Source organism: Bos mutus, chromosome 25 (assembly GCF_027580195.1).
Source record: "Bos mutus isolate GX-2022 chromosome 25, NWIPB_WYAK_1.1, whole genome shotgun sequence".
Lineage (NCBI taxonomy): Eukaryota > Metazoa > Chordata > Mammalia > Artiodactyla > Bovidae > Bos > Bos mutus.
In genome coordinates this window covers 32,810,832-32,838,510 of record NC_091641.1, presented here as the reverse complement: position 1 = coordinate 32,838,510, position 27,679 = coordinate 32,810,832, and the positions used below count along the sequence as shown (strand labels likewise).

The following is a 27,679-nucleotide window of genomic DNA, read 5'->3' as shown; positions in this document are numbered from 1 at the left end:
GATTTCAAAAAAATTACACAAAAGAGTAAGATTAGGAAAATAGTACAAGGGAAAAAGTGACTAAAATTAGTTCCCTGCATGTTGGAAGTATATAGTATCACGATAATGTCAAATTAGAGTGAATAGACTAACTTATTCATCTAATTGATCACAAAGCAACTGAGACACACCTGATCTGCAGTCTAGTTTAATAAAAGATTTGGGACTGCCAGGGAAGAAGTAATTTAGTTTAACAGAGAAGCTTGATTAGTGATCTTGGCCTGGATTGATGTTCAAGGGTAGAGGGGTGGGGACATTTTAATGAATTATTTTCACTGGTGCCTCTAAACAGTTTTTGAGCTTTATAATATTATTTATTTACTTAACATTCACTCCTTAAAATATCCTATGATTTTGCTTTTATATGGTAAATTATACCACAGCTTTTAAAAAGAGGAAACTATATAACCAAAAATAAGTGAGTTAAATAATGGCCGTTGAATAGAGACTATCACTCTTCTCCCCCAAATGACTGTGCATACTCAAGGATGCTGTAAAATTGAAGAGAAGCATTTCAGATCTACGCCATTTACATGCAGTTCTGACTCTTGAGAAGAAATCCTAATGTTCCATGATATTGAGGTCTGCATTCTAGTTTGAGTCAGGAAGCTGCTGTGAAGAAGGCATGTACTTAGTTGGCAAAGAAAAGAGTCACATTTCAATGAGTCTTTATTACTGCCACTTACTGATGCCTGTGCTGAGACTCATAAAGTGACAAAAAAAGAAAAATAAAATGCTATTAATAGAAGAAAAAACGTGAAGACACCATTAAAATAACATTTTATATGCTGATATGCAAAATTTATCAATGGCTTATATCTATGATACTGAACAAGTCACCTTTCCATGCTCTATAATGAAAGCAGAATGTACAATGCATGAAACTATATTAGGCAGCACTCTCAGCCCAAGGTGAGTGTGAGAATAGATGTATACAAGAAATGTGCAACTTGACCCTGTAAGTAAGTAGGTGAGGTTCAGTGGTGAGTTTTAGAAAACATTTAAGGAAGAAATAATACCAGTTTTAAACAAACCATACCAAATATAAAAATAAAAGGGACAATTCTCCAGTTCATTTCATGAGACTAGATACTAAAGTGTGTTAACTCTGACACATTGATAATGAAATCAATTGTAGAATTTTACAGAGATGGAAATTACAGTTTATTTTTACCCACAGAATGATTCAAATAATCCTAAACAAGAGATCAGTAAACCAAATTCAACAATATATAAAAGTTGAGTTTGTTCCAGGAATGCTGCAATGTTGGTTTAACAATAACAAGTTAAGTAATGTGCTAGGAGAGTCATCATCAGCTCACAATAGATGTAGGATTTGATAAAATATCTGTTTTATGATTAAAAACAAATTCTTAACAAACTTGGAATAAGAGGTAACTTCCTTAATCTAATAAAGAGTATCTATGCTGCTGCTGCTAAGTCACTTCAGTCATGAAGTGCTGTGCGACTCTGTGCGACCCCATAGACTGCAGCCCACCAGGCTCCCTCATCCCTGGGATTCTCCAGGCAAGAATGCTGGAGTGGGTTGCCATTTCCTTCTCCAGTGCATGAAAGTGAAGTCACTCAGTTGTGTCCAACTCTTAGTGACCCCATGGACTGCAGCCTACCAGGCTCCTCCATCCGTGGGATTTGCCAGGCAAAGAGTACTGGAGTGGGTTGCCATTGCCTTCTCTGAAAGAGTATCTATAAAAACCCTAAAACTAATCTGATAGTGAAATATGGGAAATATTCCCTTTGAGATAAAAATAGAAGGGTACCTGCTGTTACCACTTTAATGTTATACTGATATCTTGGCTAATGCAAAAAAGAAAGAAAGAAAAATATAAAATATTAAAAAAACAGTAAATATTACTGCAGAGATGATTGGGGTATTATATATATGTAGAAAATCCAATGGAATTTACAGATAAATTATTAGGATTAATTAGGGTTTAGCACAATTGCTAAACTCAAGTATATAAGAAATCAGTTGTATTCTTATATACCAAATATGGGCTTACTGATGGCCAACACAGTAAAGAATCTGCCTGCAATGCAGGAGAGCCAGGTTCTATCCCTGTGTTGGGAAGATCCCCTGGAGAAAAGAATGGCTAATCCATTCCAGTATTCTTGCCTTGAGAATTTCATAGACAGAGGAGGCTGGTAAGCTACAGTCCGTGGAGTCGTAAAGAGCTGGACACGTGACTGAATGGCTAGCACACGTACGAGATATAAAAAATTAGGAAATGAAAAAAATTTTAACATAATAGTATTAAATATATCAAGTACCTAGAAATACAATTATCAGGCATGTAATAACTCTGAAGAGAAGAGAATTTGCTCAGTCGTGTCCGACTCTTTGCAACCGTAGCCCACCAGGCTCCTCGGTCCATGGGATTTTCCAGGCATGAATACTGGAGTGGGTTGCCATTTCCTTCTCCAAGGGATCTTCCAGACCCAGGGATCGAACCCGGGTCTCCCACATTGTAGGCAGACGCTTTACCGTCCAAGCTACCAGGGAAGCCAATAACTCTGAAGGAAATTACAAAACTTTGAGATATTAAAGAAGAATTCACTAAGAAATGTACCATGTTTATGCTTTGGACAATGCAGTATTTGAAATTGCTGTTACTTTCATTCAAATTAATTTATAGAGTAAAATTTCAATAAGTTTCATAGTGTGCAATTTTATGGAACTTGACAAGTTGATATAATTCTAAAATGGTAAGATAAATGCAGTAGGTTAAGAGGTCAAGATACCTTTTAAACAGAGAAACAAACTAAAAGGAGTTTGGCATCAGACATCAGAACGTTATGAAACTGCAGTAATTAGGATAATGTGATATTGGCAAGTGCTGGAATAGAGCTATGTAACAGTACCTGGAAACCTCTACATCGATATATTTGTGGTTTGTGTTGGAGATTGTACAGCAGATCATTGGGGAAATGATTAACGTTTCAGTTCAGTTCAGTCTTAGTCGTGTCCGACTCTTTGTGACCCCATGCACTGCAGCATGCCAGACTTCCATGTCCATCACCAACTCCCAGAGCTTGCTCAAACTCATGTCCATCAAGTCGGTGATGCCATCCAATCATCTCATCCTCTGTCGTCCACTTCTCCTCACGCCTTCAGTCTTTCCGAGCATCAGGGTCTTTTCCAATGAGTCAGTTCTTTGCATCAGGTGGCCAAAGTATTGTAACTTTAGCATCAGTCCTTCCAATGAATATTCAGGACTGATTTTCTTTAGGATTGACTGGTTTTATCTCCTTGCAGTCCAAAGGACTCTCGAGTCTTCTCTAATACCACAGTTTAAAAGCATCAGTTTTTCAGCACTCACCTTTCTTTATGGTCCAACTCTCACATGCATATAAGACTTCTGGAGAAATCATAGCTTTGATGAGAGCTTTGTTGGCAAAGTAATGTTTCTGCTTTTTAATATGCTGTCTAGGTTGATCATAGCTTTTCTTCCAAGGAGCAAGCATCTTTTAATTTCATGGCTGCAGTCACCATCTGCAGTGATTTTGGAGCCCAAGAAAATAAAGTCTGTCACTGTTTCCATTGTCTTTTTCCACCTATTTGCCATGAAGTGATGGGACCAGATGCCATGATCTTCGTTTTTTGAATGGTGAGGTTTAAGCCAGCTTTTTCACTCTCCTCTTTCACTTTCATCAAGAGGCTCTTCAGTTCCTCTACGCTTTGTGCCATAAGGGTGTGTCATCTGCGTATCTGAGGTTATTGATATTTCTCACCCAATCTTGAATCCAACATGTGCTTCATCCAGCCCAGCATTTCCCATGATGTACTCTGCATATAAATTAAATAAACAGGGTGACAATATATAGCCTTGATGTACTCCTTTCCCAATTTGCAACCAGTCCATTGTTCAATATCTGGTTCTAACTGTTTGCTTTTTTTTTTTTTTTTTTTTTTAATTTAATTTTCTTTTTTTTTTAATTTAATTTTATTTTTAAACTTTACATAATTGTATTAGTTTTGCCAAATATCAAAATGAATCCGCCACCGGTATACATGTGTTCCCCATCCTGAACCCTCCTCCCTCCTCCCTCCCCATACCATCCCTCTGGGTCGTCCCAGTGCTCTAGCCCCAAGCATCCAGTATCGTGCATCGAACCTGGACTGGCATCTCGTTTCATACATGATATTTTACATGTTTCAATGCCGTTCTCCCAAATCATCCCACCCTCTCCCTCTCCCATAGAGTCCATAAGACTGTTCTATACATCAGTGTCTCTTTTGCTGTCTCGTACCCAGGGTTATTGTTACCATCTTTCTAAATTCCATATATATGCGTTAGTATACTATATTAGTGTTTTTCCTTCTGGCTTACTTCACTCTGTATAATGGGCTCCAGTTTCATCCACCTCATTAGAACTGATTAAAAATATGGAACGCTTCACCAATTGCGTGTCATCCTTGTGCAGGGGCCATGCTAATCTTCTCTGTATCGTTCCAATTTTAGTATATGTGCTGCCGAAGCAAGCACTAACTGTTGCTTCTTGACCTGCATACAGATTTCTCAGGAAGCAAGTAAGGTGGTCTGGTATTCCCATCTCTTTAAGAATTTTCCACAGTATATTATGATCCACACAGTCAAAGGCTTTGGCGTAGTCAATAAAGCAGAAATAGATGTTTTTCTGGAACTCTCTTGCCTTTTCTGTGATCCAACGGATGTTGGCAATTTGATCTCTGGTTCCTCTGCCTTTTCTAAATCCAGTGTGAACATCTGGAAGTTCACGATTTATGTACTGTTGAAGCCTGACTTGGAGAATTTTGAGCATTACTTTGCTAGCATGTGAGATGAGCGCAATTGTGTGGTAGTTTGAGCATTCTTTGGCATTGCCTTTCTTTGGGATTGGAATGAAAACTGACCTTTTCCAGTCCTATGGCCACTGTTGAATTTTCCAAATTTGCTGGCATATTGAGTGCAGCACTTTCACAGCATCATCTTTTAGGATTTGAAATAGCACAACTGGAATTCCACTAGCTCTGTTCGTAGTGATGCTTCCTGATTCCCACTTGACTTCACACTCAGAGATGTCTGGCTCTAGGTGAGTGATCCCACCATCATGGTTATCTGGGTCATTAAGATCTTTTTTGTACAGTTCTTCTGTGTATTCTTGCTGCCTCTTCTTACTGTCTTCTGCTTCTGTTAGGTCCATACGATTTCTGTCCTTTATCGAGCCCATCTTTGCATGAAATGTTCCCTTGGTATCTCTAATTTTCTTGAAGAGATCTCTAGTCTTTCCCATTCTATTGTTTTCCTGTTTCTTTGCACTGTTCACTTAGAAAGGCTTTCTTATCTCTCCCTGTTATTCTTTGGAGCTTTGCATTCAGATGGGTATATTTTTCCTTTTCTCCTTTGCCTTTTGCTTCTCTTTTTTTCTCAGCTATTTGTAAGGTCTCTTCAGACAACCATTTTACCTTTTTGCATTTCTTTTTCTTGGAGATGGTTTTGATCACCACCTCCTATAAAATGTTAAGAACCACCACCCATAGTTCTTCAGGCCCTCTGTCTATCAGATCTAATCCCTTGAATCTATTTGTCACTTTCACTGTATATTTGTAAGGGAGTTGATTTAGATCATACCTGAATGACCTAGTAGTTTTCCCTACTTTCTTCACTTAAGGTCTGAATTTTACAATAAGGAGTTTGTGATCTGAGCCAGTCAACTCCTGGTCTTGTTTTTGCTGACTGTATAGAGCTTCTCCAGTTTCGGCTGCAAAGAATATAATCAGTCTGATTTTGGAATTGACTATCTGGTGATGTCCATGTGTAGAGCTGTCTCTCATGTTGGAAGAGGGGGTCTTCTATAAATGGTCAATAAACATATGACAAGGTGCTCATCTTAACTAAGTAATCAGGGAAATGTGAATCAAAACCACATTGAGATACCATTTCATATTGGTTAAGGAAAAGCTTCCCTCATAGCTCAGTTGGTAAAGAATCCACCTGCTATGCGGGAAACCCTGGTTTGATTCCTGGGTTGGGAAGATCCACTGGAGAAGGGATAGGCTACCCACTCCAGTATTCATGGGCTTCCCTTGTGGCTCAGCTGGTAAAGAATCCACCTGCAATGCAGGAGACCTGGGTTGGAAAGATCCCCTAGAGAAGGGAAAGGCTACCCATTCCAGTGTTCTGTCCTGGAGAATTTTACAGTCTATGTATAGTCCATGGGATCGCAAAGAGTCGGACACGACTGAGTGACTTTTACTTTCAAGAAAAAGTAAAACATTTTAAATTCTGACAGTACCAGGTATTGGTGAGGGTTTGAGATAGAGAATTGGTTTTATTTAATATTTTGTTGTTGGGTGAGTAAATTGGTATGGTTCTTCAGAAAAAATTTGGCATTATATAGAAATATTGAAGATATGAATGTCCTTTGTCCTAACAGTTTTATCCCTTGATAAATACCCTAGCTAGAAACATGTACACATGTGCAATAGGATATATATATATATATATATGTAGGAATGTTTATTAGCAGCATTTTCCATAGTAACTAAAAACCAGAAGGAAAAAAGTCCATCTACAGTATAACAGAAGAATAATTGCTATAAATCTATACAGTGGAATTCTGTACATTAACAAAAATGAACTACAGTCACATGTAACCACATGAATACTTGCACAACAAACATGATTGAAAAGAGTATACAAGGAGTAGTGTGATTCCAATTCAAATGAAGTTCATCCAGCAAAAACTATGTTATTTATGGATTCAGAGGTAGATAGTGAATCCAAAGAGTAAAAAACGGGATTAGTACCACAAATGCTATTTATGGAGGAGATTTATGATTCAGGATAGAGGCATGTGGATTTCTGCAGTGCTAATAGTTTCAAATATATTTATCTGAGTAGGGGCTATGTGAATACTAGCTTTATAATTATTAACCTGAGCATATATTTTTAATCCAACCTGAATATAATTATTAATTAGAAATTTTAGATTATGTTTAACGTAATATTACTGCTTTATGTTAGCTCATAACTGTAATCTTTAATACTTGTTTTCTATTTGTCCATTATTTTTGATACTTTTCCCTTATCTATGTCTTTTTCTCTACTTACATGACTCTTCTTTTAGATTTCTTTTTTTTTCCATTCCACATTTCCTCATTAATTACACATCTTTCAACCTAAAGGATAACCTTTAGAAGTTTTCCTGAAGATCATGATATGTATTCTTGACTCTAACATTAGAGTCTAATATGAATTGCTACTTTTACCATTTTATAGACAGTGCATGACCTTAGAACACATTTTAACTCCATTCACTGCTTCCTTCCCTTGTTTGTTTCATGCATTTGAGTTTTACATTATTTTAAATCTCATAAGACAATATCATTACTTTGTACAGTCGTTCAGTTCAGTTCAGTCGCTCAGTCGTATCCGACTCTTTACGACCCCATGAATTGCAGCACACCAGGCCTCCCGGTCCATCTCCAACTCCCGTTGTTTACCCAAACTCATGTCCATCGAGTCAGTGATGCCATCCAGCCATCTCATTCTCTGTCATCCACTTCTCCTCCTGGCCCCAATCCCTCCCAGCATCAGGGTCTTTTCCAGTGAGTCAACTCTTCCCATGAGGTGGCCAAAGTACTGGAGTTTCAGCTTTAGCATCATTCCTTTCAAAGAAATCCCAGGGCTGATCTCCTTCAGAATGGACTGGTTGGATCTCCTTGCAGTCCAAGGGACTCTCGAGTCTTCTCCAACACCACAGTTCAAAAGCATCAATTCTTCGGCACTCAACTTTCTTCACAGTCCAACTCTCACATCCATACATGACCACTGGAAAAACCATAGCCTTGACTAGATGGACCTTTGTTGGCAAAGTAATGTCTCTGCTTTTTAATATGCTGTCTAGGTTGGTCACAACTTTTCTTCCAAGGAGTAAGCATCTTTTCATTTCATGGCTGCAATCACCATCTGCAGTGATCTTTGAGCCCCAAAACATAAAGTCTGACACTGTTTCCACTGTTTCCCATCTATTTCCCATGAAGTTGTGGGACCAGATGCCATGATCTTCGTTTTCTGAATGTTGAGCTTTAAGCCAACTTTTTCACTCTCCTCTTTCACTTTCATCAAGAGGCTTTTTAGTTCCTCTTCACTTTCTGCCATAAGAGTGGTGTCATCTGCATATCTGAGGTTATTGATATTTCTCCCGGCAATGTTGATTCCAGCTTGTGCTTCTTCCAGCCCAGTGTTTCTCATGATGTACTCTGCATATAAGTTAAATAAGCAGGGTGACAATATACAGCCTTTTCCTATTGGGAACCAGTCTGTTGTTCCATGTCCAGTTTTAACTGTTGCTTCCTGACCTGCATATATGTTTCTCAAGAGGTAGGTCATTCACTTAAAGAGTTCCTCAAATATGATTGACTCTTGAACAATAACGGTTTGAACTGCTCAGTGTTCTTATATACGTGGATATAATGGATTTTTTCCCAGTAAAAATTATACCTGTAAGCAAATATGAATCTCTCAGTTTCATTTTTGATGTCTATTGTTAATAATACATATACTATCTATGGTATTTTGTATCTTATAGGACAAATATTGATGTAGGTACTGACAGACAATTCATCTTGTAAACAGACTATGTAAATTTACACTATCAGTAAATACAGAAGAGTACTATAACTGTATTTTCCTTATGATTTTCTTAATATTTTCTATAACTTGCTTTATTGAAAGAATACAGTATATAATATAACATACAAAATATATGTTAACTATTTATGTTACCAGTAAGGCTTCTTGTCAATAGTAGTCTATTACTAGCTTTTGTTTTTGTTGTTGTTTAGTCATAAAGTCTGGAGAAGGCAATGGCACCCCACTCCAGTACTCTTGCCTGGAAAATCCCATGGATGGAGGAGCCTGGTAGGCTGCAGTCCATGGGGTCACTAGGAGTCGGACACGGCTGAGCGACTTCACACTCACTTTTCAGTTTCATGCATTAGAGAAGGAAATGGCACCCTGCTCCAGTGTTCTTGCCTGGAGAATCCCAGGGACGGGGGAGCCTGGTGAGCTGCCGTCTCTGGGGTCGCACAGAGTCCGACATGACTGTAGCGACTTAGCAGCAGCAGCAGCAGTCAAAAAGTCATGTCCATGTTTCATCATAAAGTCGAAAGTCAGGTCTTTCAACACCATGGACAGTAGCCCACCAAGCTCCTCTGTCTATGGAATTTCCCAGGCAAGAATACTGGAGTAGGTTGCCATATCCTTCCTCAGAGGATCTTTCCAACCTGGGGCTCGAACGTAGGTCTCCTGCTTGGCAGGCAGATTCTTTACTACTGAGCCACCTACGAGGCCCATTACTAGTTTTGGGGGGAGTCAGAAGTTTATACTTGGATTGCAACTGCAAGGGGGACTGGCACCCCTAACACCCTCATTGTGTAAGAGTGAACTGTATTGACCTTTTCTGTTGCTCTTCATTTCTTCCTGTATTTCCATCAAGGATACTTTTTCTTCTGCCTCAAGAATTCCATTTAATTTAAATTTTAATTTTAAATTCCATTTAAAATTTATTTTTAAAATTCTGCCCAGGACATTTTATTTGTCTGGAGAAAATTTCATATGTCTTTATTTTTAAATGTTTTAACCTGGTATTATTGAATTGTAAGTTGGCAGTTATTTTTAGCACTTTCAAGATGTCATTACCTTGTTTTCAGACTTTTATAATTGCTATTGAATAGTTAGATATCCATCTTATTGTTCATTCTTTGAGGATAGTGTGTATTTCTGTAGCTGTTTTCAAGATAGTCTGTATATATCTTTGATTTTCATCAGTCATATTCTGTCATGTGGAGGGAGAATAGTTTATCCTGATTGGAGCTCAAAGTTCTTGAATCTGTAACTTCATGTCTTTTCATTATCTTTGAAAACTTCTTGGCTATTTTCCTTTTAGATACTGGTTTTGCACCATCCTGTCTCTTCTCCCCTTCTGGTATTCCAGTTATATTCTTCTCTGTACACTCCATCTTTTTTGTTCTCTGTGCTAGTTCCACTATTTTCTAATTTATTTATTCTCTCTTCAACTGTATCCAAGTGGCTGTTAAGTACTCATGTATTTAGTTCTTAGTTTCAGTTTAATTTTCCAATCTCCTCTTCCCATTGGATCCATTTTTAATAGATTCAAGTAAGTCCTGTGGTAAAATTCTTCATCTTGTCATCACATGTTGAACATTTAATTGCTATTATTTTCTGATTTATTTTTTATTACTCGTATCTGGGTCACTCTGAGCTCTTTCTGTTTGGTGAATGTCGTCTTTGCCTTGTTTCTTTTACGGCTGCACTGGGTCTTCATTGCTTTGCGCACGCTTTCTCTAGTTGTGGCAAGCGGTAGCTGTTCTTTGCTGTGGTCCCCTGGCTTCTCATTGTGATGGCTTCTCTTATGGCTCTAGGCCCACGGACTCCAGTAGTTGCAGCATGGAGGCTCAGTAGTTGTGGTACACAGGTGTAGTTGTTCTGCAGCATGTAGAATCTTCCTGGACCAGGCAGGGGTCGAACTTTTGTCCCTTGCACTGAGAAGTGGATTCTCATCCACTGTGCCACCAGGGAAGTCCGCTCTATTTCTTATTATACTTACTGATTTTTGTTGTTTGAATCTTGGACATTATGTATTAAAAATTATGGAGGCTCTAAATGATATTATCTTTTATCAGAGTGAATTCACCCTATATTCTGGCAGGAGGCAGAGACAGGGACACAGCCTCTTTTACTGGTTTTAAAATGTACCCATAAATTCTTTGATAGTCCTGGTGGCTCAGACAATAACCCACCACAGTATTCATGCCTGGAGGATCCCATGGACAGAGGAGCCTGGCAGGCTACAGTCCATGGGGTCCAAAAAAGTCAGACATGACTGAGCGTCTAATACTTGAACTTTCCCATTATAAGGTAGAGCCTAATTCCTGGCTTGGGCTGTACTTAGTAGTGACAGCAAGTAGGATACAAAAGTGGCAAAGTGACACTATGTAACTAAATCACTAAAGACATTGTAGGTTTCTCTCTCTTGGATTGCTTGCTCTGGGGCAGGTTAAATACCATAATGATATGGGGACAAGATAGGTTTCTTGAGGACGTCAAGCAGCCTGTGCTGTCACACATGGTGAAGCACCTTGCCAACAACCATGTGAGTAAGCCCTTTGGACGTGCCACCCCAGTCATGTCTTCCAGTGACTGTAGCCCCTGCCAGCATGCTGACTGTGAGCTCGTGAGATATCCTGAGCCTAAACCCCGCAACTATACAGTTCTGTACTTTTCCTGCAGAAACTGTGAGGTAATAAATGTTATTTTTTATAGCCATTATGTTTGGGGATAAATTGTTATATAGCAATAGGTAAATAGTACAACATTTCAATCCAGTTGGGAATTGAGCAGAACTGAGGCTGGTTTCCAGTTTTTGGACTCAACTTATTCTGATTTTCCTCCATTCCTGTGGTCTAGCTGTTGTTTTTTTTTAAGCTGATCTTGGTATTCCAATATTGTCTCCCCAGTACAGTTCACTTTGATATCAGTCACTTTGTTCTTGGCATCTTTGTATTCCTGTGTGGTTTAGTTGGCAGATGCCTTGAGAAGACATCAGTGGCAAGTGTCTAGCTCACTTCTTTCTGGGATCTTTATAGTTCCTTATATCCTGGCTTTCATCAGAGCTTTCTGATGTCTTCAAACAGATATTTTAATTTTTCTTTCTTAAAAAAATTTTTTAATATAGCTTCTTAAATTGTTCAAATGTGGGGCCTCCCTCCATCGTAGCTATTCTACGTAGCAATTTATGTATGTAAATTTTCTATACATAGTAATTTATTTAAAAATTTTTAGAATATTTGAGAAATAAAGGAGCTTTTTAAAAAGTAAAGGGAAAATATTCTTTCTTTTTTATAACTCTAGAGAAAGCTATGAAACTTTATATTTGTTTCTTCTGATACCTCAGGTGTTGAAGGAATTAGTGCCACTTCTAACTTTCTGTGTTTATAGTAATGGTTTAAGTATTTTCTTTTTAGAGTGTGAAAAAAAAAAAAAAGGCAGTAACAGCTGAGCCAGAAAACTCATAGAAGAGAAGGCTTGTGAACCAGAATATGTATCTGATGCAAAAGGAACTTGTGTAAATGAAAGAAAATGCCTTTATATGCAATCATTTCCAAAGATGAAAAGCATCACGGTCTAAGGCACTCAAAAACAGACCACTTCACCAGTGTTGATGCAATGAAACATTACTATAGTCTAAAAAATAAGCCTTACATTGAACTTCATGTGAAGAAATGTTTGCAGAGATACAAAGGAGAAAATAGTAGTTACCAGCCATAGTATAAAACTTTCCGCTATTTTGCATGTGCTCCTTCCTATTCATGATTAATACTTATTTAATCTTACATATCTCTCTTTAACCAAGTTTCCTGCCCCCAAAACACTCAGCTAGTTAAATAAATGGCAGAGCCAGGATTTAGACCCAATTTTGTCTCCAGATCCCTGCTATTAGGCTACTTTATTGTAACATTACCTGGAGAACTTTAATTACTAATTTTAGACACAGAAGTTTTTCTCCAAGGTAGAGTATAAGTAGAAACATAGGTGCGTCTAGAAGACCATGAAAATCATCAGTGTCCTCAGTTTTCCTCCCAGGTATGGTTTCTTAAAAAAAGAGCCATCATTGGAACCAGTCAGTGGAACAGTTACATATGAAAGTTACATATCATTAAATGCTTGTGGAATTGTAGTCTTTAGTGGAATTCATTTAGATGTATAAATGAATTTCTCAAGATAAGCATTAGCAACTTCACATGTACTCACAAATTTTAAAATAACATTGACATATAATGCCTACTGAAAAGTGCACAAATAGTAAATGTATAGCTTTGACAAAGTAAACACATGTTGAAATATCACCCAGATGAAAAAAACAACAGTGACATCTGTTCTGCTTCATGCCAGTCACCAGCCCCACTCTTACCACACTGATACCAGTAAACACCATCCTAACTTCTGACCCCCTGGATTGCTTTTATTTCCTTTTCATCTTTATGTAAATGGAATCATACTTAATGAACTTTGGTTTCTTGCCTCTTTTACCCAGATTTGTGTGTTGAGAGATTCATCCATGCTGTTGCTTAGCAACAATGATTTGATCATTTTTATTGCTGTATAATGTCCATCATATGAATATACCACAACTTACTCCATTCACAACTCTTGATGGACATCTAAGTTATTTGCAGATGGGAAAATTATGATTAGTGCTGCTCTGAACATTCTTTTGCATGTCTGTTGGTGAATGTGTGTATATATATATACACATTTCTGTTGGACGTTTGACTAGAAGTGGAACTGGTAGGTCATAGAATATGTGTATTCTCAGATTTGATTCTACTAAACACTTTGCCAAAGAAGTTGTATCAAGTTACTCTCCCAATGAGAGTATATGAGGTATTTGTTATTCCATGTCCTTGCCAACACTGGTATTATCTGCCCTTTTCACTTTAGCCTCACAGTATGTTTATAGTGTCACTTATGAGCATGCCTTGTTTCATCATGCTTTGCTTTATTTTGCTTCACAGATATTGTTTTTTTTTTTTACACATTGAAAGTTCATGGCAGCCCTGCATCAGACAAGTCTGTTAGCACTATTTTTCTAATAGCATTTGCTCACTTTGTGTCTGTGTCATATTTTGGCAGTTCTCACAATATTTCATACTTTCCCATTATTATTATATTGTCATCGTGATTTGTAATCAGTGATCTTTGATATTACTATTCTATTTGTTTTCAGTTGCCACAAACCATACTCATATAAGACATCAAACTTAATAAATATGTGCATTCTGACTGCTGCACTGACCCCATCTGTCTCCCTCTCCTTGGGCCTTCCTTCTGCCTGAGATTTAACAATATTGAAATTAGGCTAATGAATAATAACCCTACAATGGCCTTCTAAGTGTTGAAGTGAAAAGAAGACCCACATATCTCTCACTTGTAAGTCAAAGGCTAGAAATGATTAAGCTTAGTGAGTAGGGCATGTTAGAAGCTTTGAGATGGGCAGAAAACTAGGCCTCTTGCACCAAATGGTTGGCCAAGCTGTGAATGATGAGTGCCAAGGAGAAGTTCTCTAAGGAGATTAACCGTGCTACTCCAGAGCACGTAAATGACAAGAAAGAAGCGACCTTATTGCTGATATAGAGAAAGTTTTAAAGGCCTGGATAAGATCAACCAGAACATTAGCTTAAGCCAAAGCCTAACCCAGAGCAAGGCTCTAACTTCAGTTCTATGAAGGATTAGAGTGATGATGAGGAAGCTGCAGAAAAAATGTTTCAGAGGTTGGTTCATGAGGTTTAAGGGAAAAAAACCATATCCATAACATAAAGTGTGAGGTTAAGCAGCAAGTGCTGATGTAGATGTTGCAGTAAACTATCCAGAAGATCTGCCAAAGATAATTAACAAAGATGGTAACATTAAACAAAAGTGTAGATGAAGCAATCTTATTTTGCAAGAAGATGACATCTAGGACTTTCATAACAGAGAAGTTAATGTCTGGCTTCAAAATTTCAAAGGACATTGGGACATCCTTGCTGGTCCAGGGGCTGAAACTCCAACCTCCCAATGCAGGTGGTCCAGGTTTGATCCCTGGTCAGGGAACTAGATCCCACATGCCACAACTAAGTTTGCATGTTGCAACTAAAAGATCCTGCATGCTGCAATGAAGATTGAAGATCCCGAGTTCTGCTACTAAAACCCAGTGCAGCCTAATTAATTAATTTTTAAAAGTCTGACCTCCTTGGGCCCTGACTTTTAAAAGAAAAAAAAATTCAAAGAACAAGCTGACTCTCTTTTTGAAGCCTAATGTAGCTAGTGACTTTTAAATTGAAGCCAGTGCTCATTTACCCTTCCAAAAATCTCAGGGCTCCTAAGAATTAGGCTAAATCTACTTTGCTTGTGCTGTATAAGTAGAGCAACAATGCCTGGCTGACAGCATACCCAGGCTTAAATTACTGAAAGTTTTACTGAACTGCATGTTTGAGATCTACTACTCAGAAAAAAGTTTCCTCTTGAAATTTACTGCGTATTGACAATGCACCTGGCCACCCAAGAGCTCTGATGGTGATCTACAATGGGATTAATGTTGTTTTCATGCCTGCTAACAGAACATCTTTTCTGCAGCCCATGGATCAAGAAGTAATTTCAACTTTTATTATTTTACATATTTTGTTTAGCTATTGCTGCTATAGATAGTGATTCCTGCAATGGATCTGAGCAAAGTAATTTGAAAACTTTCTGGAAAGGAATTACCATTCTAGATACATTAAGAACACTCATGACTCATGACAAGAAATCAAAAGGTCAGCATTAACAAAAGTTTGGAGGAGGTTGATTTTAAATTTCATGGATGGCTTTGAGGGGTTCAGGACTTCAGTGGAGGAAGTAAGAGTAAATGTGGTGGAATAGCAAGAGAACTAGAAGCAGAGCCTGAATTGCTGCAATCTCATGATAACCTTTGATGGACAAACAAATAAATTGGTTTCTTGAGATGGATCTATTCTTGTTGGAGATCCTGTGAAGACTGTTGAAGGGACAACAAAGGATTTAGAATATTACATAAACTTAGTTGATAAAGCAGTGACTAAGTCTGAGAAGTTTGACTCAATTTTTAAAGAAGTTTTTCTGTGGATAAAATGCTAATAAAATGCTACAGAAACACCAGTTGCTTTGTGATGGGATGAGTTAATTCATGCAGCAGATTTAACTATTATCTTAAGAAATTGCCATAGACACCCCAGCCTTCAGCAACCACCACCACCCTGATCGGTCAGCAGCCATCAACATTGACACAAGATCATCCATCAGCAAAAAGATTACAACTTACTGAAGGCTCACATGATGGGTTAGAATCTTTTAGCAATTAAATATTTTTAAATAAAGGCATGTACATTATTTTTTTAGACATAATGCTTTTTCACACTTTATAGACTACTGTGTAGTATACAGCACAGTATAGTATAGTAAACATAGCTTTTATATGCACTGGAAAATCAAAAAAAATTCATGTGATCCACTTTATTGAAGTATTTACTTAATATTACTATGATCTGGAATCAGACATGCTATGTCTCTGTGGTATGCCTGTATTTGTTTTAATTGTTTCTTTCTAATAATGAAATTAAATACTTTATGTTTGATAGTAATTTGGTTAACTTCCTTCATTAAGTTTCTCTAAGACTTTTGTGTGTTTTCCTTTTGAGTTGCCTGTCTTAAATTTTTGTCAGATTTATTTACCAAGAATATCTTTTCCCTTTCCAAGTCTTTCCACTTCTCCAGGCAAGAATACTGGAATGGGTAGCCATTCCCTTCTCTAGGCTTAGAGATTTTCCTGGGTTTTCAGCTTTTCAGATTTTCCTGACCCAGAGATCAAACCTGGATCTCCTGCATTGCAGGCAGATTATTATTTTTCTGATAAATTTCCATCTGGTTTTAACTATTTTCTCTATCTTTCCTCAATATTTTAAAAACTAACTTTCATAGTTTGTTTTTTTTTTTATGTTCTTGTTTTATAACTCTAGTATCACAATCATCTGTGTATATGTTTTTCTCTCAGTTTCCAGTCATTTGATTCTGTCAGTGTACTTGATAATTTCTGAAGAATTGGTGAGGCTCTGGATAATATCTTCCTATAGACAAGATTTATTCTGTCTTCTGGCAGATAGAGTAGGGCCTGGTCACCTAATCTGCTCAGAGAATGGTATAAATTCAGGCCTGTTACTTTGGTTAGTCTGCTTCTACATCTAGTTCACTCTGACTTTGGAGATGTAGCCCTCAGTGGCTTCTCCAGCTGAAAGCTTGTAGTGTTCACCAGGGCCTCTCCTCTTTGGTGGCTTCTAAATCTTTACCTTACCTCCCCAAACCAAAATTTCAATGAGACTGACAAAAATTTTACTCTGCTTTTTAAAGTCTTTCTGCTTAATGTCTTAGACTCTTAAATAACATTATGTTTGATCTACTATAGCAGCAAATATTAAAAACAGTAGAGATATCAAATTAAGCATTTTGAGCTTGAAAAGAGAGTTTTGTCTGTAGTGTAATGAATATCTGAAAAGAGTTGCTTATAGTTTTTTGTAGTTAAGCAACAGAGTTAAATACAGCTATTAGTCTTCCATATACTATATGACTAGTAGAAAAAAATATATACAAAATAAACTTTGTAAGTTTTGTTCGAGGCCAAAAATGAATAGAAGAGTAAAATATCATTGATAAAAAATTTGGATCTGAACACTTTTATTTATTGAACTTAGGAATAATAGCTTTTGTCAGAATATCTTATTGATAATTTTGATATAAAAATTATTCAATTAAATCTGAGTTCAAAAGTGTACTTAAAAAACAGTTGATTTCACAGAAGTGGAAGTCACTGTATGGGGAAATGTCTCCTGTTCATGAAGTATTAACTGCTAAAGGAATTGTTCTTTTGTTGTAAACATCCAGAAGACTAGACCAAATAAAAAAATTGTGTTCAGACATTGTTCAACAAGGAATACAAGACTTGATTCCTGTGAGAAAGGAAACAAATGAAATGCACTAAACAATTATGCCAACTCTGCCTGGAGGGATTTTCCAAGTTGAAAAACAGGGGTGGGAGGAGCCCAAACAGCCTGCCTGGTCTTAGTACATTTAGATCAGATATTGGAGAATCTGAATTACCTAGAAGTTTTGAAGCAGAATAATGAAGAAGAGGTAATTACATAAAGGCAGAATTCAGTCTCCAAAGGGAACCCATTAAATCATTGACTGATCACAGATCTATACAAGCAAAGAATAGAAAAATGAGAGGGTTAGGTAAGTACTAATGTAAGGAAGAGGGCCAGACATTTTCTGGTGATTGCACAGAGCTGGGAACATTTTTTCTTTCTCACTGGCTATAATGAAGAGACTTAAATGGAACAACAGGTCGAGTTCTTGGACGTGTATAGCTGTAGTGGGCTAAATTAGTCCTAGACTAAAAGACTGCAGTGGACCTATCCCAAGAAGCTAAAAGGCCTCAGAGGAGTGAAACTAATCCTCAGTAATTTAACTTTATGTGAGAATAAAGTCCAATACACTCTGATGGAATGAAACATCATACAACAGTGTGAATTTTACACTGTCTGACATCTGCTAGAAAATTACTAGGCATGCAAAATATGAAAGATAACCCATAACAAGGAGAAACCAAAATGATAGAAACAAACCTAGAATTAGCATGGTTGACGGGCTTACCAGATAACAACATAAAATAGCAATTGTCAATATATATTCTTCATATCCAACAATATGGAGCAAAATGTCACCATGAGAGGAGAAATGGAAGATATAAAAAAAAGCAAATGTACTTCTAGAGATGAAACGGACTAAATTGAAAAATACATTGGATAGGATTAATAACAAAATAGATAACTACTGACTTTTTAAGAATCAGTGAAATATCATCAGAAACTGTTCAAACAAAAGCATGAGGAGAAAAAGCACAGAGCATGAGAAACTTGAAGAATAGTATCAATCAGTCTAATATATATATCATTGTAGTCATCACTAGGTGGGGGGCAGGAAAATATATCTAAAATTTTTCCAAATTTGATGAAAATTCTAAACCCATAAGTAGAAAAGAACAAAGGTTGACAAACCTAAGAAGAAGAAGCAAAAGGAAAGCACATCAAACCAGATTGCTAAAAATCAGTGTTGACAAGGAAATCTTAAAAGCAGCCAGAGAAAAGACACATTACATGGAAAGGAACAAAAATAGAATGTGGATTCTCACTGTAAACTATTCAAACTTTAAAGATGTTGAAAGCAAGACGTCTCTAAAGTACTGAAGTGGAGCGACATCTCTAATTGATTAAAAGAGAAACTGTCTCAGTTTCTGCAGTTCTACACTCAGTGAAAATATCTTTCAGACGTGTACAAGAAAAACAGACTTTTTCACACTAAAAAAAAAAGTGAAAATACCTCAGCAGCAGACCTGAACTACAGGAATACAAAGGAGCTTCATCAGGTAGAAGGAAAATAATACCAGATGGAAAATTGGATCTATGCAAAGGTAAAGTAATGAAGAGTGCTAGAAGTTATAACTATGTGGATAAATATAAAATATTTTATTGTGTTTCTGTATAGGGTATCTGTGTGTGCTCAGTCATGGACTGTAGCCTGCCAGACTTCTCTGTCCATGAAATTTTCCAGACAAGAATACTGTAGTGGATTGTCGTTTCCTGCTTTAGGGGATCTTCCTGACCCAGGCATCAAACCCACATCTCTTGCATCTCCTGCATTGGTGGACAGATTCTTTACCACTGCTCCATCTGGGAAGACCCGTATAGGGTCTATGTCTGTGTATATATCACACCCTTCCTCTGTACTATGTGCTGTGTGTATATATGTTATATATAATACTGTTTTCTTATAGTATTTCTATATACAGGCAATAAACAATTTAAAATTTTAAATTAATGCCACTTATGAACATAATATCATCAAAGAATGTGGTATTCATAGGAGTAAATTACCAGAATATATATATAAGACCTAATTTCAGAACTACAAAGTAGACTTCAGATTTCTGATCTAGCATGTGAGGTGTCATCACTCCATACTAACAAGTAAAAAGCTGAACAAACTGAAAAAAATCAACCACTCATCTCTGATCCACCATAGAAGTAAGGTCATTGAGCAAACTACTGCCCCTCAAATTGGAGATAGAATCAGGCAAAAATGGAGAATCAAAACATCCTGGAACAGGATCAGAAACCTCCACGGCAACCACTGCTGGGGTAGGGAATCCCAAATTGTAATTGCTGAAGGCTCAGAGTAGATAAATCTCAGAGTTAAAAACTCCAAGGCAGGAGGAAGGCAGAAGGGGGGCAGTGTCCTGGTATTGGAGAAGGCACAGTTTTGTGAGTTTTACCTATATGAGCTCTACTGATCTTCACTGGAAAAAAATTCTTTCATGTTTCCAGCAATGGGCAAGGTAAAAAAGCTTTTGAATACCCTACAACACCACCCTTATGGCAGAAAGTGAAGAGGAACTCAAAAGCCTCTTGATGAAAGTGAAAGTGGAGAGTGAAAAAGTTGGCTTAAAGCTCAACATTCAGAAAAGGAAGATCATGGCATCCGGTCCCACCACTTCATGGGAAATACATGGGGAAACAGTGGAAACAGTGTCAGACTTTATTTTTCTGGGCTCCAAAATCACTACAGATGGTGACTGCAGCCATGAAATTAAAAGATGCTTACCCCTTGGAAGAAAAGTTATGACCAACCTAGATAGCATATTGAAAAGCAGAGACATTACTTTGCCAACAAAGATTCGTCTAGTCAAGGCTATGGTTTTTCCACTGGTCATATATGGATGTGAGAGTTGGACTGTGAAGAAGGCTGAGTGCCGAAGAATTGATGCTTTTGAACTGTGGTGTTGGAGAAGACTCTTGAGAGTCCCTTGGACTGCAAGGAGATCCAACCAGTCCATTCTGAAGGAGATCAGCCCTGGGATTTCTTTGGAAGGAATGATGCTAAAGCTGAAACTCCAGTACTTTGGCCACCTCATGCAAAGAGTTGACTCATTGGAAAAGACTCTGATGCTGGGAGGGATTAGGGGCAAGAGGAGAAGGGGACGACAGAGGATGAGATGTCTGGATGACATCACTGACTCGATGGACGTGAGTCTCAGTGAACTCCGGGAGTTGGTGATGGACAGGGAGGCCTGGCGTGCTGCGATTCATGGGGTCGCAAAGAGTTGGACACAACTGAGTGACTGAACTGAGCTGAACTGAACCCTCAGGAGAAACTATTACCAGAGATTAACCTACCTGGGGGAAAGAAAACATCCAACATGTGCTCCCTTTAGCATTACACATGGAGGAAGAGAAATAGACAACTCCAGCCCCTTCTCGCCATCCTGTCCCACCTAAGAGGGCTGTGGGGACAGAGACGAACTAGTGAATTTCACATTCTAGGGGCACAGGCTCACTAAAAGGCCTAATCATAAGAAAAGTAGAGTGCCTCCTCCTTCCGCACATTTTACCACTGCATTACTGAAGGCCTGTTTACCATAGTTCCTTTTAACCAGTACATCATGTCTACCTTTCAACAAAAAAATGACCCGACTAAAAATCAAAAACAACAATTTGAAGATACCAAACGAGCATCAGAACCAGAGTCAGATATGGCAGGAATGTTGAAATTATCAAACCAGGAATTTTTTAGAAACTATGATTAATGTACTTTAATGGAAAGAGACAAAATCCAAGAACTGGTTGGTAATGTAAACAGAGAGATGGAAATTCTAAGAAAAATGCTTGAGATAAAAACTACTGACAGAATTGAAGAAAGCTGTTTATGGGTTTATTAGTTAGACATTGCTAAGAAAAGCGATGACTGACTTTAATAATATGACTAAGAGGGGAAAAAAATGACAATAACAACCCAGAATATCCAAGAGCTCAGGTCGCCTACTACAAAGGGAATTACATATGCATAATGGGAATTCCAGAAGGAAGAAAGAAAGGAACAAAAGCAATGTTTGAAGTAACAGTGACTAAGAATTTCTCCCAAATAAACATTAGAGACCAAACCACAATCCAGGGAGCTCAGAGAACACCAAGCAGGATAAATACCAAACACATACACCTAAATATAGTTTAAACTTCAGAAAATTGAAGCTATCTTGAAAGCCAAGGAAAAAGCACCTTATCTATGGAGGAGCTAAGGTAAGAGTTACATCAACTTCTTTAAACTATACAAACAATAAGAAAGTAGAGTGAAGTTTTTCAAGTGTTATGAGAACAAAATTTACCAACCTAAAATGCTTTGCACTGTGGACATCCTTCAAAGTTGAAGGAGAAATAGTCTTTCTCAGACAAACAAAAATTTAGGGTATTAGGTGCCAATAGATCTGCCTTACAGGAAATGTTAAAAATTCTTCATAGAGAAGGAAAATGGTATGTCAGAAAATCAGATCTACATAAAGAAAAGGAATGCATGAACATAAAGTAGAACCTTTTATTTTTCTTCTTAGTTGATTTAACTGATAAGAGTTTGTTCAAATTAATAGCAACAGTGTATTTGATTGTGTATGCATGTGTGTGCTTGTTAACACACTTACTATAAGTGAAATGAATGGCAGCACTGATTCAAGGAACAGAAAGAGGAATTAGGAATATTTTATTATTATAAGGTACTTGTAGGGGCTTTTATCAGTGACACAACAGAAAAGAATTTGCCTGCCATGCAGGAGACGCAGGTTCAATTTCTGGGTGGGGAAGATCCCCTGGAAGAGGAAATGGCAACTCACTCCAATATTCTTGGGAAATTCTATGGACAGAGGAGCCTGATGGGCTACAGTTAATGGGATCACAAAGAGTCGGATGTAACTGAGAACGAAGGTACTCCTTTTGAAGCAGTGTAGAATTTATTTGACAACTGACTTGGAGTAGTTGTCAATGTATATTGCAAACTCTAGGGAAGCTACTAATTAAAATAGTATAATATGCTAAAAAAGGAGAGAAAATAGAATAATATAAAATGTGTTTTGTTCATAACTGCCAAAACTTGCCCCAGGATGTCCTTCCGTAAGTGAAGGGATAAACAAATGTGGTACATTCAGACAATAGAATACTATTTAGTGCTTAAAAAAAAAAAAGAAAAGAAATGAGCTATCAAGCTATGAAAAGACCTGGAGGAAACTTAAATGTGTATTATTAAGTGAAAAGAAGCCAATATGAGAAAGCCATATACTGGTGATTTCAACTACATGACATTCTAGAAAAGGTAAAACTATGGAGACATAAGCATCTGAATGCAGAGTTCCAAAGAATAGCAAGAAGAGATAAGGCCTTCCTCAGTGATCAATGGAAAGAAATAGAGGAAAACAACAGAATGGGAAAGACTAGGGATCTCTTCAAGAAAATTAGAGATACCAAGGGAACAATTCATGCGAAGATGGGCTGGATAAAGGACAGAAATGGTATGGACCTAACAGAAGCAGAAGATATTAAGAAGAGGTGGCAGGAATACACAGAAGAACTGTACAAAAAAGATCTTCACGACCCAGGTAATCATGATGGTGTGATCACTCACCTAGACCCAGACATCCTGGAATATGAAGTCAAGTGGGCCTTAGAAAGTATCACTACAAACAAAGCTAGTAGAGGTGATGAAATTCCAGTGGAGCTATTTCAAATCCTGAAAGATGATGCTGTGAAAGTGCTGCACTCAATATGCCAGCACATTTGGAAAACTCAGCAGTGGCCACAGGACTGGAAAAGGTCAGTTTTCATTCCAATCCCAAAGAAAGGCAATGCCAAAGAATGCTCAAACTACCGCACAATTGCACTCATCTCACGTGCTAGTAAAGTAATGCTCAAAATTCTCCAAGCCAGGCTTCAGCAATATGTGAACCGTGAACTTCCAGATGTTCAAGCAGGTTTTAGGAAAGGCAGAGGAATCAGAGATCAAATTACCAACATCCGCTAGATCATGGAAAAAGGAAGAGAGTTCCAGAAAAACATCTATTTCTGCTTTATTGACTATGCCAAAGCCTTTGACTGTGTGGATCACAATAAACTGTGGAAAATTCTTCAAGAGATAGGAATACCAGACCACCTGACCTGCCTCTTGAGAAACCTATATGCAGGTCAGGAAGCAACAGTTAGAACTGGACATGGAACAACAGACTGGTTCCAAGTAGGAAAAAGAGTACGTCAAGGCTGTATATTGTCACCCTGCTTATTTAACTTCTATGCAGAGTACATCATGAGAAATGCTGTGCTAGAAGAAGCACAGGCTGGAATCAAGATTGCCGGGAGAAATATCAACAACCTCAGATATGCAGATGACACCACCCTTATGGCAGAAAGTGAAGAGGAACTCAAAAGCCTCTTGATGAAAGTGAAAGAGGAGAGTGAAAAAGTTGGCTTAAAGCTCAACATTCAGAAAATGAAGATCATGGCATCTGGTCCCATCACTTCATGGGAAATAGATGGGGAAACAGTGGAAACAGTGTCAGACTTTATTTTTTGGGGCTCCAAAATCACTGCAGATGGTGACTGCAGCCATGAAATTAAAAGGTGCTTATCCTTGGAAGAAAAGTGATGACCAACCTAGATAGCATATTCAAAAGCAGAGACATTACTTTGCCAACAAAGGTCCGTCTAGTCAGGCTATGGTTTTTCCAGTTGTCATGTATGGATGTGAGGGTTGGACTGTGAAGAAAGCTGAGCGCTGAAGAACTGATGCTTTTGAACTGTGGTGTTGGAGAAGACTCTTGAGAGTCCCTTGGACTGCAAGGAGATCCAACCAGTCCAGTCCGAAGGAGATCAGCCCTGGGATTTCTTTGGAAGGAATGATGCTAAAGCTGAAACTCCAGTACTTTGGCCACCTCATGTGAAGAGTTGACTCATTGGAAAAGACTCTGATGCTGGGAGGGATTGGGGGCAGGAGGAGAAGGGGACGACAGAGGATGAGATGGCTGGATGGCATCACTGACTCGATGGGCGTGAGTCTGAGTGAACTCCAGGAGTTGGTGATGTACAGGGAGGCCTGGCATGCTGCGATTCATGGGGTCACAAAGAGTTGGACACGACTGAGCAACTGAACTGAATGGAGATAGTAAGAAATCAAATGTTGTCAGAAGTTAGTAGGGAGAGATGAATAGGCAGGCAAAGCACTGGGGATTTTGGGGCAGTGTAACTATTTTATATTATACTGTAATGGTGGATACTTGTCATTATACATTTGTCAAAATCCATAGAACATCCTAACACTAAGAATAAATGCTACTGTGGGACTTCCCTGGTGGTCCAGTGGCTGACTCTGTGCTCACAATGCAGGGACCCCGGGTTCAATCCCTGGTCAAGGAACCAGATCCCACAACGAAGAGTGCAGTGCCTATGCCACAGCTGGATATCCTGCCTGCCACAACTAAAGATCCCCGTGCCACAACTAAGACCCCATACAGCCAAATAGTTGTAAAAGAGAGTGAATGCTGTTGTAAACTATGAACTTTGGCAATAATGGTAATGTTAGCATAGTTTCATCAGTTGTAACAAGAGTACCACTGTGGTACAGGATTTTGTGGGAGGGTGTGTGGGAGGGGTTAGGAGGTATATGGGAAAACACTGTACATTCTACTCAACTTTACTATAAACGTAAAACTGCTATTGGAAAAGTTATTTAGTAATTTTTAAATGTACAAAATATTACTGAGACGAAGGAGGTATAAATATATAGTGAGATGCCATGTTTACAAATCAGAAAATTCATTGTTGATGTCACTTCACCCGGATTGTTCTATATATTTAGTGCACTCTTAAAATCTTGGCATCCTTTTCTGTAGAAAGTAACAAACGGATCCAAAACTTGTGTGAAGTGTTTCCTTGGTGCCTCAGTGGTAAAGAATCTGCCTGCCAGTGCAGGAGACAATGGTTTCAATCCCTTGTCCAGGAAGATCACACATGCCACAGAGCAACTAAGCCCATACATACACCACAAATATTGAGCCTGTGCTCTGGAGCCCAAGACCCACAACTACTATGCCCATGTGCTATAGCTTGTGAAGCCCTCATATCGTAGAGCCTGTGCTCCACAGCAATGAGACGCCCATGCACCACAACTATAGAAAAGCCTGTACAGCACTGAAGACCCAGCACAACCGAAAATAAACTAACAAAAACAACAACAACAAAAAAAAACTTGTGTGAAATGCAAAAGACCTAGAAGGTGAAAACAGTGTTATAAAAGAATAACGTTGGAAGACATATACTACCTGAGTTCGACTTAACTGTGAGGCTATAAGAATTAAGAGAATGGTATTGGCATGAGGAAAGAAATATAAATCAGTGGACAAATTAAAGTATACAGAGAGTCCATTGGTTTTCAATGAAGTTGCCAAAATAATTTAATAAGGAAGAGGTAGTCTTTTCAACAAATGTTGCTGGAGTAACCAGAGAGGGAAAGTGAACCTCTTACAACATATACAAAAATAACTTGAAATGAATCATAGACCAAATAGCAAAGCTAAGAATTAAGAGCATCTATAAGAAAATGGCACAACCTTGTGTACCAGTCACGTGAAATTAATGTAGCAAATTAAATTGGCTTACTAAACTTTGTGTTAAGATTTTTCTTAACAAAAATTCCGATTTTAAATGTCAGATTCAAAAAAATGCAGTCAGAGTAAAATGGAGCAGAAGACAGTCTTCTGACTCAGAATATTCTGTAACCATAATCAGCATCATTTATCATCCTTTCCTCAGTTTCTTACCTGTGGTAAATGTTGCTACTATTGTAATACAATGTAAAGTAGTGGCAGAATTAATTTTTAAGTATATTTTTATACTTCTTCATCTGTAACAAAGAGTTTGTTTCTTTTATACATTGTTTCATTTTCACGAAGGCACATATGTGTGCTAGAGTGACATTTGTATATTTTGTACATGTATAGATCTTGTATACTTATAGATTGTACATTTGGCTTTATTGTAAATGAATCTCTACTAAATTTTAAGGATCTCTACTGAATTCATTGTGTATCGTGAACTTTTGATTATATAAATAATTGGTTATACCCAGGGTTTCTTCGGTACTTGGTTAATCATCATTCTGACTCCCCCCACCAGTTCTTAGATTAAACATATCAGTTATGAAATGGTAAAATAGAATAATTATAACCATTGATTACATGTCTCAACATAATAATACATATTTGTTTCATTTTAGTAATAATGACGTCCTGTTGATTTCTGTGGAAAGTCCTAATTTGACAACTCCAGTTGCATCAAATCCAACAGGTATGTTAAGTTGATTAAAATATGATCTGTCAAATCAGAAAGCCTCAAAACAGTATTTAAAACAGAATTGAAAATTCTACTCTTAAAAATGTTTAATTTATATCTGTGATTAACCTGAATAAATCAGTTGATTGTTTAATAAAGTTGAGGTTCTTTTTAACCTTGTGTTAATCAATCTATGGCCTTTTCTTTCTTTACTTGTTGTTTCTTTGTTTACTTGTGTTGAGTGGCTTTATAAATTATAAAAATACTTTCATATCTGTTATTTGTACTTGTTTGCTCTGATCTTGGTGGTGGTAGTGATGTACTTTTGGATTTAAAGTTTGGCTAATCTGGGACTTCCCTGGCAGTTAAATGGTCAAGACTGGTCTCCCAATGCAGAGGGAACAGGTTTGATTTCTGGCTGGGGAACTAAGGTCCCACATGCTGCACAGCACAGCCAAAAAAGCAAAAAATAAAGTTTGGCTAATGTTTAGTTAATCTTTGATTTCTTTTAACTTAAAAAAAATAACACCTATGTTACTTTTTAGAGTTTCTCATTATACTTAGGTAAAAATCTTTAACCTTAGATTCCCAATCAATTTCCTTTCCCTTAAAATAGCTATCTGTTGGCTCATAATTTCTTCTTCAAAATTCCCCATTTCGTTTTCATTTTTAGTATATATTAAGAGAATTTAATTTGCATCTTATTTTCAGAAAACTTTATCTCCACTTACATAACTACTTAATTGCCCTCATGATTTGGGCTGTTAAGATTGTAAATCAGATAGTTAAGGGATATTATGCATTTATCTGATGCCTTTACTGGTTGTATGAAGA

At 37.6% G+C, this 27,679-nt stretch overlaps 1 protein-coding gene and 1 non-coding gene across 5 annotated transcripts in view; one reads left to right on the top strand and one right to left on the bottom strand.

Annotated features, from left to right (window-relative positions):
- ATF7IP2 (activating transcription factor 7 interacting protein 2) overlaps window positions 1–27,679 on the top strand; it is a 76,622-nt gene that overhangs the window by 35,395 nt on the left and 13,548 nt on the right. For all 4 annotated transcript variants that reach the window (XM_070363175.1, XM_070363174.1, XM_070363178.1 and 1 more), the window contains one exon: window positions 26,790–26,860. In XM_070363175.1, the coding sequence (XP_070219276.1) occupies window positions 26,790–26,860 (71 nt within the window). The remainder of the gene's footprint in view (window positions 1–26,789; window positions 26,861–27,679) is intronic.
- Window positions 4,439–4,544, bottom strand: LOC138985653 (U6 spliceosomal RNA). Its single transcript, XR_011462699.1, has one exon. It is a non-coding gene; the product is annotated as a U6 spliceosomal RNA (small nuclear RNA).